At 36.5% G+C, this 15,089-nt stretch overlaps 1 protein-coding gene across 3 annotated transcripts in view; it reads left to right on the top strand.

The window, feature by feature from the left end:
• WDR7 (WD repeat domain 7) overlaps positions 1-15,089 on the top strand; it is a 361,817-nt gene that overhangs the window by 150,836 nt on the left and 195,892 nt on the right. For all 3 annotated transcript variants that reach the window (XM_030292358.2, XM_030292360.2, XM_030292357.2), the window contains one exon: positions 9,576-9,689. In XM_030292358.2, coding sequence (XP_030148218.1) covers positions 9,576-9,689 — 114 coding nt within the window. The remainder of the gene's footprint in view (positions 1-9,575; positions 9,690-15,089) is intronic.

Genomic DNA, 15,089 nt, shown 5'->3' with positions numbered 1-15,089 from the left:
GTACTGCATTTCTGCATTGTGTTACTACACCAGAGATGGTGTAACCTCTGCCTGGGTAATTAATTCTAGCCAAAAAGTGAAAATTCATAGGTTTCCAAGGTAGTTTCTTCTCCACAAGAATATACTTTGCTCAGTTCTGAGATATATAATTCTGCTTATAATTTAGGTTTCTAAATCATTCAAGGTTGTAATATTAAGTTTATACTCTAGTACGGTTGTATGTCAAGACAGATTTGCCGTTGTTTCTCAACATGTTGTAGGTTGAACAATAAATCTTTGTTTTATTGTGTCTTCTGAAACCAAAATTGGTGTTGAGTCAGCTCATAGCCTGCAAATCAAACAGAAATCTTTGAAAAAGTACATGCAATGAATTAAAAGTATTAGGTGTGATTTTTACCATGGATCATTTTTTCAGGTTCTTGTTCAGAAAGAGGAACAGTAGCTTTATGCTCTTAATATTCTTTTGGTGTGCTTCCTGAGTTTTCTGTTCCTTGTGTATATTTCAGTAAGTGTTTCTTTTGTTGCTTTCAGAATTGTTCATAATTACATTTTATGTGAGAACAGTTTTCTAAAAAAAAAATCAAAATGCTAATAAGAAAAATGTATTTCATTTCCTTAAAAATAACCATCAGAGCTCATGTTACCAAAGGATTATTATATTCTTGTGCAGGCTTGAAGACATGTTGCTTATTTTTAACTATATTTTTCATTTCTGTAATTACTTTGTGGCCCTTCATAAACTAACTTGTTTTCAATAAATTGAAACGATCTCTATTTAGAACAAGGGGTAAATATTCCCAACACTTCACGCAGGAAGACTTTTCTCAGAGACACCTGTACTGTTATATTTTATTTTTTTGATGGTATTGTGGAAGGAAAAGTGGATACTGTGTCTTTAATGGAAAGCAAAAGGTTATCTTTCTCTGGCCTTTGTGTGTATGTGCTGATGTGGATGTAGGCAGCCAGACAGGCAATGTGTGCAGAGAGACTAGGGAACCGGCTGTGGATCGATAGAAGTCGTGTGAAGTGAATTAATGCGAGGCAGGCCGTCTGTCTGTCATAAGGATTGTGGGGAATGTGGGGCAGTGTGGTCAGTCACTGCAGAGATCTGCTTCCAATAAATTCAAGCCTTCTGCCTGAAAATAAACTCTAGGTACACACGTACTCCCTTCCTTATTGTTAAATTTTACTTTATTCAAAGTAAATGTTCCCAGCAAATTATTGCCTCTAGTATACTTTAATTGGACCACTGGAAAGCCACAATTGTGAGAAGCTGATGAAATAAAAATACCTGCTATTCCTTTAGATCCATTTTTCAATCTCTGTGGAAATCTATATTATTGTGGGAATGAGAAATATAATTTTTGTTAATATTTATAAGCATTGTGGTATATATTTTTCTGAATCCTAACAGTATTGTTTATCACTTTCATCCATCTAATCTTCAATAAGATAATAAAATTATAATGAACTCAAATGGTTTTGTATTCCAGTATGGATTAAGCGCTGTATTTTAAATGTTACTCTATTAAAATTTAGTATTTAATCTTTGATTATTAAGTTAATCACATGACACTGAGATCTTGTGAGTTCCTATTATTTACCTTTATTCAGATAGTATTAGCCAGTAGGACAAAAATGTTTATGAAGGTAATTTGAAGCTTTTGAAAAATAAATTTTAAAATAATGTACCTGATTTTGCTGATGTGGAGTGGAGAGGCAAGTGCTGTTTTATTCCATTGACTTTGAAAACTATATCCCATATTTACATTAAAAAAATTGTTTTTCTAAAGTGTTTAAAACATTGTGTACAATGAGACAAGTGTGTGTGTTTGTGCATAATCTCACAATGAATGGTGATCTCAGTGTTTAGAATCCAGATGCCATGGAGAGCTCCTAATCGTCCTCCTGCCCTCTCTTTCTTACTGCTGCGAGCCACAGCCCACCCTCCCCCTTTCGCTGCGTGTCCAAACTTACTCAGACCTGTTTCCTGTTCCATCCCATTTTTTCCCTTGTTTTCCTCCTGATTCGCAGTATAGAACCAATTTATAGACACCTATTGTCTGGCATAATATACATTCATTTTTTTTCTTTTTATTTTGTGAAATCTGGATTTGGGAACTAACTGGTGTATTAAGTATCTTGTGTCTTTCTCTTTTTTGTATCTCCTTTTTAATACTATCTCTATACCTCATTATCATCTCTTTACTGTACCTTTTTGTTGTATATCTTTCCCCAATGCTTGCTTTTCTTGGTATATTTAAAAACCTGAGAAAACTCCTGTTTTCTTGGTATATTTAAATAACAAATTTGTATTATGGGATTGAAAGTATTCAGTTCTATTCAAGATTTTTTTTTTTTTTAAGTTTATTTTGAGAGAGAGAGGACGTGAGCAGGGGAGGGGCAGAGTGAGAGAAGGAGAGAGTCCCAAGCAGACTCCGTGCTATCAGCACAGAACCCAGTGTGGGGTTTGATCCCAACTGTGGGATCATGACCCGAGCCGAAATCAAGAGTTGGTTGCTTAGGGGCGCCTGGGTGGCGCAGTCGGTTAAGCGTCCGACTTCAGCCAGGTCACGATCTCGCGGTCCGTGAGTTCGAGCCCCGCGTCAGGCTCTGGGCTGATGGCTCGGAGCCTGGAGCCTGTTTCTGATTCTGTGTCTCCCTCTCTCTCTGCCCCTCCCCCGTTCATGCTCTGTCTCTCTCTGTCCCAAAAATATATAAACGTTGAAAAAAAAAATTAAAAAAAAAAAAGAGTTGGTTGCTTAACCTACTGAGCCATCCAGGCGCCCCATACAAGGTGTATTTATGAAATGTTCATTATTGCCAAGTATTTTGGGGATACTCAGAAAGTAACTAAGTCTTAGACTTTATGGTGCCGTTTGAGAAATAAGTTTGCTTACATCAAGTGTGTAAGAAAATAGCAAAGTACCACCATATAACTAGTGAACAACCTTTGTTATCTTTATTATCAATATGCAAGAGAGGTGCCTGGGTGGCTCAGTTGGTTAAGCATCTGACTCTTGATTTCTGCTCGGGTCATGATCCCATGGTTTATGGGATCGAGCTCTGTGTCGGGCTCTGTGCTAACAGCACAGAGCCTGCTTGGGATTCTGTCCTTCTCTCTCTTCACCTCTGCCTCCCCCACGTGTGTGCTCTCTCTCTCTCTCTCTCAAAATAAATAAACTTAAAAGAATATACAAGAAACTGAGGCTTCCAGATAAGTGTTTTCTTTTCTTTTCTTTTTAAATTTATTTTTAGAGAGCTTGCACGTGTGTGTGTGTGTGTGTGTGTGCGTGCACGTGCAAGCGGGGGGGAGGGACAAAGAGACTCTCAAGCAGGGTCCGTGCTATCAGTGAAGAGCTTGAAGCAGGGCTTGAACTCACGAACTGTGAGATTATGACCTGAGCCAAAATGAAGATGAGACACTTAACCGATTGAGCCACCCAGGCACCCTCATATAACTATCTTCTAAGTGGACTTTTCTTCATATTTGTCAGGAATATTTCATCATCTTATTGAGAGTGGATAGTGACTTTTATGCTTGAAAATGGTTAGTTTTTTTATACCAAAAAGAAAGTAAAACAATTTTCTCCAGTCTTTCTGTTTCATGGAAAACAGCATTGTGTTCTGGCATAATCCTCAGTTCTCTTTAGTGACAGTGATGTAATACCTTCTATTGTATCTGTTTCTTTTTTAAGTTAGATTTATTGAGGTATGATTTATACGTAGTAAAATTCACCCTTTTCTGGTAATTTTACCCTTCTTTGGGTTTTTAGCAAATGTGGATAGTCCTGTCCCCACTTCCACAAACAGCATATAGATTATTTTCATTACTCTGAAATCTTTACTAATACCAGTTTACAGTTAGTCGTCTTGTCCACACCCCTAGCGTCCAGCAGCCACTGGCTCGATTTAGATCCTTTTTTTGGCCTTTTACAGAATAGTTTGGCCTTTTACAGAATATCTGCTGTAATGTTGGCCTGCAAACGTAAGATGGTAATATAACACGTAATTAAATACTGTGGAGATAAGAAACAGCCAAGATGTGGCTGGGAATTGTTTTAATGTTATTCCTTCTCTTACAGATAATGATTACCATGCTTGGAGGGATTAAATAATAGTTTTACTCGTCTTGTGCCAGACTGTATGGTCCAAAAGTTCAAAAGGAAGAGGTTCTATTGTTTCCTCAAAGTGAACTGTTAAAATTAGTTTTTAACGATCTGTAGCATTTGGACTTGAGAGTTGATGGCAGTAATGTGGTCTTTCCCATTCCCCATATCTCTTCCCCTGAGATCTCTCAACACAAGTTAGGAATCTTAGGTATTTTGTTGCCAACCCCATGTCCAGTTTGACTGAAATTAGGATAGTTAAAAACTTATCTTTAGAAAGTAAAGTATATGTGTAATTTTGAAGTGATCAAACCAGTATCTTTTTATTGATTGGTACCAAAATAACCCAGATATTTTGACTGTGAGGACCAACAGAATGAGTTACACAAATGGTCAAAATCAATAATGTGATTTGTTTTTTTTTAAAATGAAAAATGGGGGGCACCTGGGTGGCGCAGTCGGTTAAGCGTCCGACTTCAGCCAGGTCACGATCTCGCGGTCCGTGAGTTCGAGCCCCGCGTCGGGCTCTGGGCTGATGGCTCGGAGCCTGGGGCCTGTTTCCGATTCTGTGTCTCCCTCTCTCTCTGCCCCTCCCCCGTTCATGCTCTGTCTCTCTCTGTCCCAAAAATAAATAAACGTTGAAAAAAAAAATTTTTTTAAAAAATAAAATGAAAAATGGAACATTATTGCTTTCGTAAACATAATATTCATGGCACATTTTTTCTTACTCATAAATGTTTTATGTGGCTCTTCCCCCCTCTTTTTTCTTCAGCTGCCTAGTAGAAAAGGTGTCAAGAGAGTACCCAGGAGTAGTCTGGATGCTGTGGTCCATCCGAAACGTTAGAAGGCAAACTTTTAAAAATAACTTTATCGAGTATCATTCACATGCCATTAAATTCACCCCTGAAAGTTTACATTTCAGCGGTTTTTAGTGTATTCAAAGTTGCACAACCCTCACCGCAATTTCTGAACATTTTCATCACCCCAAAAGAAACTGTGCATCCATAGTATCATTCCCCATTTTCCCCAGGTCTCGTAGCCCTAAGTGACCACAACTGTACTTTATGTGTATAGATTTGCCTAATTGGAACGTTTCATGTAAATGGAATCATACAACATGTGGTGTGTCATGACTGGTTTCTTTTACTTAATACTTCATTTCTCTCTATTGCTGTTTAATACTCCATTGTGTGAATATACGAATTTATTATGTGATAAATTGTGACATATTCATATATTCAGTTGATGGACAATTCACATTGTTTGCACCCTTTGGCTTTTATGAATAATGCTGCTGCGAACATTCATGTACAAGTCAGTGTGGATATAGGTTTTCATTCCCTGGGAGTACAGTTGCTGGGTTTATATGATAATTCTGTTTAACCTTTTGACGAACTGCCAGACTGTTTGCTGTAGAGTTTTCAGGGTTTCTTACAGAGGGGCACCTTGCTGGTTCAGTCCATAGAGCATGTGAGTCTTAATCTCAGGGTTGTGAGTTTGAGCCCATTGGGTATGGAGACTACTTAAAAAAAAAAATCTTTAAAAGTTAATAAATACATAGTTCCTTACATAGGTTAAGCACTAGTCCCTTGTTGGGTATGTGATTTGTGAATCTTTTGTCCCAGTCTTTAGTTTGTTTTTTTATCCTCTTAATGGGGTCTTTTGCAGAGCAAAAGTGTTGAATTTTGTTGAAGTCTATGTCCGCTATTTTTTTCTTTTATGGACTGTGCTTTTGGTGTCATCTCTAGCCTTCGATCTCCAGGATTTTCTCTTTTTTTCTAAAAGGTTATAATTTTATGTTCTACGTTTAAGTCCATGATCAGTTTTAGTTAATTTTTGTATACGGTGTGGGCCTTAGGTCAAGGTTCGTATTTTTGCCTATGGACGTCCAGTTGTAATAGCCCACCTGTTGACGAGATTACTTTCCCCCCTTGAATTGCTTGCACCTCTGTCAAAAATCGGTTGTGCATGTTTGTTTGCATCTTTTTTCTTGGTCCTCTGTTTTGTTCCATTAACCGAAAACCACATAGTTTTAATAAATTTATATAATAAGTCTGGAAATGGAATAGACTTTTTTTCCCCTACCTTTTCCTTTTTTTCCCCCCAGAGTTCTTCTAGCTATTCTAGTTCCTGTGTCTTTCCATTTAATTTTAGAATAATTTTGTCTGTATCTACAAAAAAATTGTGCCGAGATTTTGACCCGAATTGCATTAAACCTATATATCAATTTATGGAGAATTAACATCTTTACTGTGTTGAATATTCCAGGACATGAACATGGTATGTCTCTCCATTTCATTTATTTACATCTTTGATTTTTTTTGCGGGGGGGGGGGGTCAGGATTTTGTAGCTTTCAGCCTACAATTCCTGTTGTATATGTTTCTTTTAGATTTACATCTAAGTATTTCAGCTTTTTGAACCATTGTTAGTAGCATTTTTTTTAAATTTAGTTTCATTGCTAGCATATAAAAATACAGTTGATCAGTTTTTTTTTTTCCTTGTATTCTGTAGCCTTACTGAACTCACTCAGTTTTTTATAGATTCCTTTGGATTTTCTATGTGGACAATCATTGTACCCTCAGATAGGGACAGTTTACTTCATCCACTCCAAATGTATCCATGTTCTTTTCTTGCTTTATTACACTGGCTAGAACTTTTAATGCTATGTTATATGAGTGGTGAGTGTGGATATCTTTGCTTCGTTCCTGATCACAGGAGGAAAGCATTCCGTTCTTCACCATTAAGTACAATATTAACTATAGATTTTTAGCAGATGCTCTTTATTAAGTGAAGAAGTTTATCTCTGTTCCCATTTTTCTGGGAGTTTTATTATTGTTTTTTTAAATCATGGATTGATGTTGAATTTTGTCAAATGACAGCTATGATCATATGCTTTTTTCTTCTTTAGCCTGTTACTATTTGGGGTTATGTTGATTGGTGTTTGAATATAGAACTAGACTTGCATTCTGGAACTAAAACTCCATTGGTCATGGTGTATAATTCCTTGTGTATGTTGTTGAATTCTATTTCCTTACATTTTGTTTAGGACTTTTGAGACTATCAGCGATACTGATCTATAGTTTTCTTTTTTCTTTTTTTACATTTTCTTTTTTTTTTCTATCGAGAGAGAAACGATTTTATAACTTTGGGAAAAAGCATTAATCAAAGAACCAGTTTCAGCATAGCTACCTCTTAGTCTTTCAGCCTTGGTTGGTTTGAGATCTACATGTTTGCTCTTTAAGCTCTGTCTCAAGGAATTGAATGCCCCACAGTTGAGTAGTTACCAGGCGCAGCACAAGAACTTCATGGAGGGCTTGACAGTGTTGTTACTCAGTATTGTGTGATTCCATGATTTTTCATGGTTATGTTGTGATATTCTGTGTACATACTTCTCACCCTGCCCTGAGGAACTCAGTCCCTGTAAGAACTTCATGGAAAAAGGATATTGGGGTTTGAAATCAAAGACCTATGTGTCCATACTGGTTCTGGAATTTAGTAGCTGTATTATAGTGAGCAATTACTTAACCTCTCTGATTAAATGAGATAAATTTAAATGGATTTATAAACCTGTTACTACAAATAATAGCTTCATTTTTATTGAATCCTTCAATTTTATAGGAAAGGAAAATACTAAAAAAGATTGTTACTATCTAAACTGTTCCTTGGGGCGTCTGGGTGGCTCAGTCGGTTAGGCATCCAACTTCGGCTCAGGTCATGATCTGATGGATTGTGAGTTCGAGCCCCACATCAGGCTCTGTGCTGATGGCTCGGAGCCTGGAGCCTTCTCTGGATTCTGTGTCTCCCTCTCTCTCTGTAACCCTCCCCTGCTCAGGCTGTCTCTCTCTCTCTCTCTCTCTTTCAAAAATAAACAAACATTAAAAAATTTTTTTCAACTGTTCCTTAATATCTTTTCCCTATTTCTCTATCATTTTCAAAAATTATCAACTATTAAGAAATGAGACAGAGTTTTCAGAGATTTGCATTTTGATTTAATAGGGCATCTTTGATTTTGTGTTTAAGCAATAAATCTTTAGAAATGTGGCATTTACCTTATTTCCTCCCCTCTGTGGTTATTTTACTGAAAGCCATTATTAAGTAATTAACTTCACAGTATATTTTTGGTAATCTTCCTCCTTTATTTTAGAATCTTATCTTGAAAGCCCAACAACAAAATACCACAGAAGAATGGCTTTGTCGTTTGACATTCATCAGGGACCACTGATTGACCCTTTATTTTTGTATCAGAGCAGTTTTGAGCAAAGTGGTGGTTCTAACGTGGTGTGTCCTCTTCCCCAAACTGAAGTCATTAGGCCTTGGAAATGTGTCCTGGTAGATTTAGCTCTGGATCATTCAGGTGCTTAAAGACTAAGATTTCCGTCTCTTGGTGACTTTGGTAAACCTGAGGCAGCCGGACTGAATTTCACGCAGAAACGTTTAAGTTAATATACGTTGGAGGAAAAAAAAAGAAGCCCTTGAATATTTAGAGCTTTGATTTTTAAAATATTTTGATGGATACAATGGATGTAGTTCTTGAAGTGCTTATTTAAAAGATTGATTAGAAGGCTCAATTCCTTTTAAAAAAAAAGGAAAAAAAAAAAAAGGTTCAATTCCTGAAGTAACTTCCAGTGGTGAAATTTTTGTATTTCATGATTTAGTAATACCCGTTGAATAACCATATGAAAAATACTGAGATACCCTACTATCCATTGCCAAATTAGAAATAACGTAGTATATGCAAACTGGCAACAAAATATATCTTCAAAAGTGGAAAAACAGCTTATGAGGAAAAGACATTTGCCTCAGCTGGCAAGTTTCTCAGGTAATTTACAGAATGGAAGCTTCTGGCCCCGGATCTAGTTCGTCCGTCTGCTTCTGTTAGGTTTTTTCAGTGTGCTAATTATCAGATCTCCTGTCTACTTCCTCCATAGACAGTGATAGTGTCCACTTTGAGGTGGTGCATTTCAGGTGTCTTACATAGACCCAGAGCGCTTGTCCGCATTTCGGCCTTCTAGCCCCCAAATTGTAAGCAAACTAATATTAAAAAGAAGTAAACTTTTAAACTGGTCCTTCACTTTTAGGGTTTTTTCCCCCCCTCTTTGCAGCATAATTACGTCTAGATCACCTAAAATAACTGTAGTAAAAATGTTGGAAGGAATCAAGTAAAAATGTAATTTATTGAAGCATCCTTTTTCTGTTTTTCCCAGAACTGAGTTGAGTCAGTGTAGTTTGTACCTGTGTACATATATGCGTACAAAGAAATAGAGCACATGTGAATATTTTGTTCATTAATTTGTGACTCTTCCTAATTGTGGTGAATTTAGTGTGTGTGTGTGTGTGTGTGTGTGTGTGTGTGTGTTTTAATGTATTGCATTTGTATCTAGTAGGTAAATTAAAAAGCTTTAAGAGTTTGGGTGCACCTTTCTTTTAGTTTTTAAAACTAGCCCTTGTGATTCCATTTGTTGTAGCTGGAGTCTCAGCAGAAGCCATGCAGACTATCGGCACTGCTCCTGATGCCCTGGGGCCAGAAGCCAAAGTCCAGGAAGAAGAGCACGACCTTGCAGATGATGACATCACAACCGGTGAGCAGGGACATCTTTCACATAACCTGGATGAGCTTTATCCAGTATTGGAATGTGCTTTTAGATTATTTGTAATGGGATTAAATATGTTGATGGAAAAGAGGGAAACTTGTATTGATGGAATGTTTAGTTTTATGAGACTCTTTAGTGTCCTTTTGATCTTGAAGTGGAAAGAAGCAGAAGTGTTTATTTGGTCTCGGTTTGCTCATTGTTGCTGTAACAATGAACTTGCTGGCTGTGCATTTGATTTCCTGGAGACCTTCTAATTCAGAGGCTGGGATCATTACTAAAGCCTTGACACGTGTAGAGGAATACACCTTATGAAAGGTTTTGCAATTATAGGGTAAACTGAAGAATACCAAAGTTGTAACAGCAATGTAGGCTGTATAAGGAAACTTAATAGATATTCTTTGTACCTATATTATAGAAGTCGATGCTGCTTTTTAAAGTTATTTACATCGTTTAGATATTGAATAATCTTACCTATATTATTTATTATATAACTAAAGGAATAAAGTAAAATTTAGGAAAACTATATACCACGTATCGTTCCATATTCTGTGTTTTATGTTTATACATGTTCAGCCTATCTTTTTATAGACTTAAGTCAGTTTCAGTTACTGGATCTCCAAATGCATTCAGCTCAATTTCTTTAATGTACAGAGAATTAAAAACAACCTACTATAAATATTTTTATTGGTATTGAGAATGATAAACTTTTGATTTTTGTATAGATGGTTATTATGTAAAATCTGACCATATGGGACGCCTGGGTGGCGCAGTCGGTTAAGCGTCCGACTTCAGCCAGGTCACGATCTCGCGGTCTGGGAGTTCGAGCCCCGCGTCAGGCTCTGGGCTGATGGCTCGGAGCCTGGAGCCTGTTTCCAATTCTGTGTCTCCCTCTCTCTCTGCCCCTCCCCCGTTCATGCTCTGTCTCTCTCTGTCCCAAAAATAAATAAACGTTGAAAAAAAAAATTAAAAAAAAAAAATCTGACCATAGAAATCCAAAATTATTGTGAAGCAACAAGTAGTAACTTAATAGTAATCAGTAATTTGAGGGGCGCCTGGGTGGCTCAGTTGGCCGAGTGTCAACTTCCACTCAGGTCATGGTCTCACGGTTTGTGAGTTTGAGCCCCGCGTCGGACTCTGTGCTGACAGCTCAGAGCCTGGAGCCTGCTTCAGATTCTGTGTCTCCCTCCCTCTCTCTGCCCCTCCCTCACTCACACTCTGTCTCCCTCTGTCTTTCAAAAATGAATACACATTAAAAAAAAAAAAAATAGCAATCAATAATTTGAAAGAAGCATGCCCGGAAAACATCAGTAAAACTTTCAGCAAAAACTAAAGAAACTTAAAAAAAAAAAAAATGGAGGGAGGTTTTTAGCTCTTAAAGCTCTGTGTGGTAGGTTCTTTACTGTTACGACCTGAATGCCTTTAAAATTTTGTCCCTGGAATGAAGTTGAGAGAGCCTAATAATCTCCCTTGAAAATTTACAAAGCATGTAATCAACAACCTGGAGCCTTGTGCTACTGCTGCAAATAAGTAGTTGACTAAATTGAGGCGCATCTGGTTTTCAGTAAAAATGCTTGTGGCCGTGACCTGCTACATTTTAATCCTTTGAATGTGTCAGTTCATTGATTGAAAACATTTCAACTTAAATGTAAATATAAATGATTTCAGAAATTCCCAACTTTTCTGAAAGTCATTTAGCATTGCACAATTACGGATTTTGTTTTGGTCGCGACTAGAGGAGATGATTGCACCTGCAGATTTTTTTTTAAACATTTCTTTTAAGTTTATTTATTTACTTGGCGAGAGAGAAAGAAAGGGCAAGTTGGGGAGGGGCAGAGAGAGAGAGAGAATCCCAAGCAGACTCCACACACTGCAAGCGTGGAGCCCCATGCAGGGCTCGAACTCACAAACTGTGAGATCATGACCTGAGCCGAAGTCAGATGCTTAACCAACTGAGCCACCCAGGTGCCCCCAGATTTTTTTAAATTAGTTCTTTATTCAGTTATCATTGCTTTTTAAAGTGTTATAGGTACGTTTTAATTCTCTGTTAATTTTAAAGGCCCTCTAGTCTATAAAAAGTAGTGGTTTAATGCATAGAAGAAAAGAAGTTGCCTTTGTAATAGAATAACTTAATTCGTACTCTGGGAAAAAAAAGCTTAATTTTTGAGCACTCAGGTGAGCATTATTAAATCAGTACACTGAAATTTTAAATTACGTACCACCATCATCATGAGACAGCAAATAGCACATGGCTATTCTTTTATTTGTATAAAGAAGCTTAAAAATGAAAATCTAGCTTGGAGAGTCAGTTAATGCTATTTAAACTGTATTTTAATCTGTAAGAAGTTAAGTTAAACATATGTGATGAATGGCTTTTATCAGTTGACTTATTCACTTCATGCCGTGGGTACCAGGGGCAAGAATGTTCAAAGAATTTAAATAACTAGAAAAGGCTTCCTTCATGTGTTGTCAGAGCAACTAGCATGTTGCAGCCTGTAGATCGTTTAGGTTACCTTTGAATTGTGTGACTTGATTAAGATGTGGTATAGATTTTTGTGAGGGTTAAGAAGAAAACCCTATTTCTTTTATTGACTAGAATTCTATATAAATTACGTTATGAAAAATATGGTAGACATGTTGAGAGAAACCTGTTTCAGGCACAAGAATCTTATTTTGGGATGAGCACCATCGTAGAGGACAAGTACTACAAAAGGGAAATCTGGCCAGTTTAGCCAGTGACTTTGAAAAATCAGGGAGTTTTTTTGGTTACTTAAATTGAATTGCTCTATTGTATCTTTTCACAAAATAAATAGAAAGTATATCAAGGCGGACCTACTTGCGTGTACTTGGAATGAATTCTTGTTTGGGAGCTCTAGTTAGGCTGATACACATTGTTATGTTAATACTATATTTGTAGCAATCTGTGACTTAATTCTTCAATTAACTTAATTAAACAACTGACCAGTTAAATAGGAAGTATAATTTAGTGCTTTGCTATAGGTAGAACAATTACGTTTGCAATTTTTCTCTTGGGTGAGAAAGAATGACCTATGAATGTTGTCTTAGGACACTGATCTGAGCCTAGCAGTCTTTGTTAGCGCTTGCCTTATAAAAGTAAAGAAGCATGGATAAAGCTTTATAAGTGTTAGCTATGATCAATTGGAACTAATTAAATTTATTTGAAATGAAGAGCCTTAACTGGAAGAGAACAGCTGGAAAAACTGGAAAGAAAAAATTGAGTCTTGATTGAGACAGTTTAAACCTTCACCCTGTCATTTAAAAAATATGCGGCAGCTTCTTTCCGTATCTTTCTTTTTAAAGCTAATATCTATTGATCGGCTCTACAAAGTAACGCCACTTTGCCTTGGTCAACCCACACGTTCGGTTTTACTTACATTCTGTCTTAAGGTTCGTCAGCTTCTTTCCTGTAACCAAATGTTTTCAATTACACATCAAAGCTGTATTAGCCATTTTCACAGATTGATACTGTTTTTATGTAGAAAAAAAATTAAAACCTACTTCATGTAATTTTTTTATATTACAGTGCAGCATGCATGGGAAAATGTACTTTCTTTTTCATTGGGATTACTTCAGGTTTTGCAATATTCTGTATATTAAACTCTGTTTTAACAACAACAGTGACATTTTCTTTACAGTGAAAAAGAATGCCATTGATTGTTTCTAGATTATAATTTCAGTGCCACACTAATATTACTGGATACTTGGTGTGTTTGCTTTTATTTGTACAGGATACTTTTATTTTTAGTATTATAATTTAAATGTTTATTTAGGTATATAGTCAATATCTGTAAATAATGTATTTTTTTCCTTACAGCATTAAATAGGTCCTAATTAATAGAGTAAATCTCACTAAAAACTGACTAACAGAAAAAATTTAGATAAGTTACAATCTTTTTTTAAGGTAGTTAATTATCTCTATATACTTTTCATCCTGATAAAGGATGACATTCTGAGTGAGGATGCAGCTATATGTCCCCTAAATGTTGCATTTTAATACATCCTACCCCTAATTGCAGTTAAAAAGAATTTTGAAAGACTCCATTTACAAACCTGCAATGGATTCCTTTAAGAAAGTCACTAAAGTCTTCTGAGGGTCATACTGCAGTGTCCTGCCCCTTGTTCAATACAGCGTGGACACACTGACCATATAACAGTGGTAAAGGGTCAGAAGTCACTGACATTGTCAAAAAGAAACCACATGATGGTAGATCAGTGGGACAGTTGACAGATTCAGCTGCTTGCAACAAAAGCAGCAATGAAATGTGGATTCTGATAGGTGTGTTGGCTGTATTTGTTGTATTTCTTGTAAAATGTAAAGTTAATTTAAAAGAAAAAAAGAGAGAAAGAGAGAAATGCGATGGAAAAAAGAAAGACTAGGGAAGGGTATGAGCAATTGAAAGTAACATCCATTGACAAACAATCAACTATGTACCCAGCCCTTTACACTTGACTCTCCCATTTCTTTGAAATGGATACTGATATTTTTGCAGATAGATAGATAAGGAAACAAGCTCAGAGAGTTCACTTTTAAAGGGTCCCGTCCTTAAAGTGATAGATCTGGGACTTAAAAGAAGTCCTGTCTGACTCCAAAGCTTATGTGTGGTTTTAAATACAATCCCACACTGCCTAATATTCTTAAATTCTTGAACTTTGGCATCTTTTTCTTTTCAAATGTGAGATGTCAGTTTGCCTTTACTGCTTTTGATATCAGACATAAGCCTGATAATTGCTGGATATTTTATTTAAAATACAAACTTGTTATTCTAAATTTGGACCAAGAGATTATCTCCTTTAGAAAAAAAATCATCACAGGGGCGTCTGGGTGGCTCAGTCAGTTAAGCGTCTGACTTCAGCTCAGGTCATGATTTCGTGGTCTGTGGGTTTGAGCCCCATGTTGGGCTGTGTGCTGACAGTTCGCAGCCTGGAGCCTGCTCTTTGGTTTCTGTGCCTCCCTCTCTCTTTCTGCCCCTCCCCTCCTCACACTCTGTCTCTCTCTCAAAAATAAATAAACAGTAAAATCATCACATATTCTTTAAATGTTCTTTTTAAATCTGTTCTTTAAATCATTTAGTACTACTGTAATGTAAGACTGTAAATATAAGTATTTATTACTAAATATTTTATTGCATACATGTAAAATGAAATGTTTACTGTTCTGCCTAGCTTTTTGAAGTCATCAAAAAGTGTGGATTTCTGGGTGAAATACATGGCTCCAAGTAATTTACATTTCTGTACTTTTAATCAAGGGGAAGAAAATGTGAATTAAAATTTTGTTTAGCGTTTAACACTTGGCTTTAGTTGTATGTTGATAGGGAGCAGAGTAGAGTATTTATAAATGTAGTATTTGAGAGTTTCTGATAGGAATATTAA

The sequence above is a fragment of the Lynx canadensis genome, chromosome D3, assembly GCF_007474595.2.
Source record: "Lynx canadensis isolate LIC74 chromosome D3, mLynCan4.pri.v2, whole genome shotgun sequence".
Lineage (NCBI taxonomy): Eukaryota > Metazoa > Chordata > Mammalia > Carnivora > Felidae > Lynx > Lynx canadensis.
Note: the sequence above shows the minus strand (reverse complement) of the source record. Positions and strands in the feature narration are given on the sequence as shown.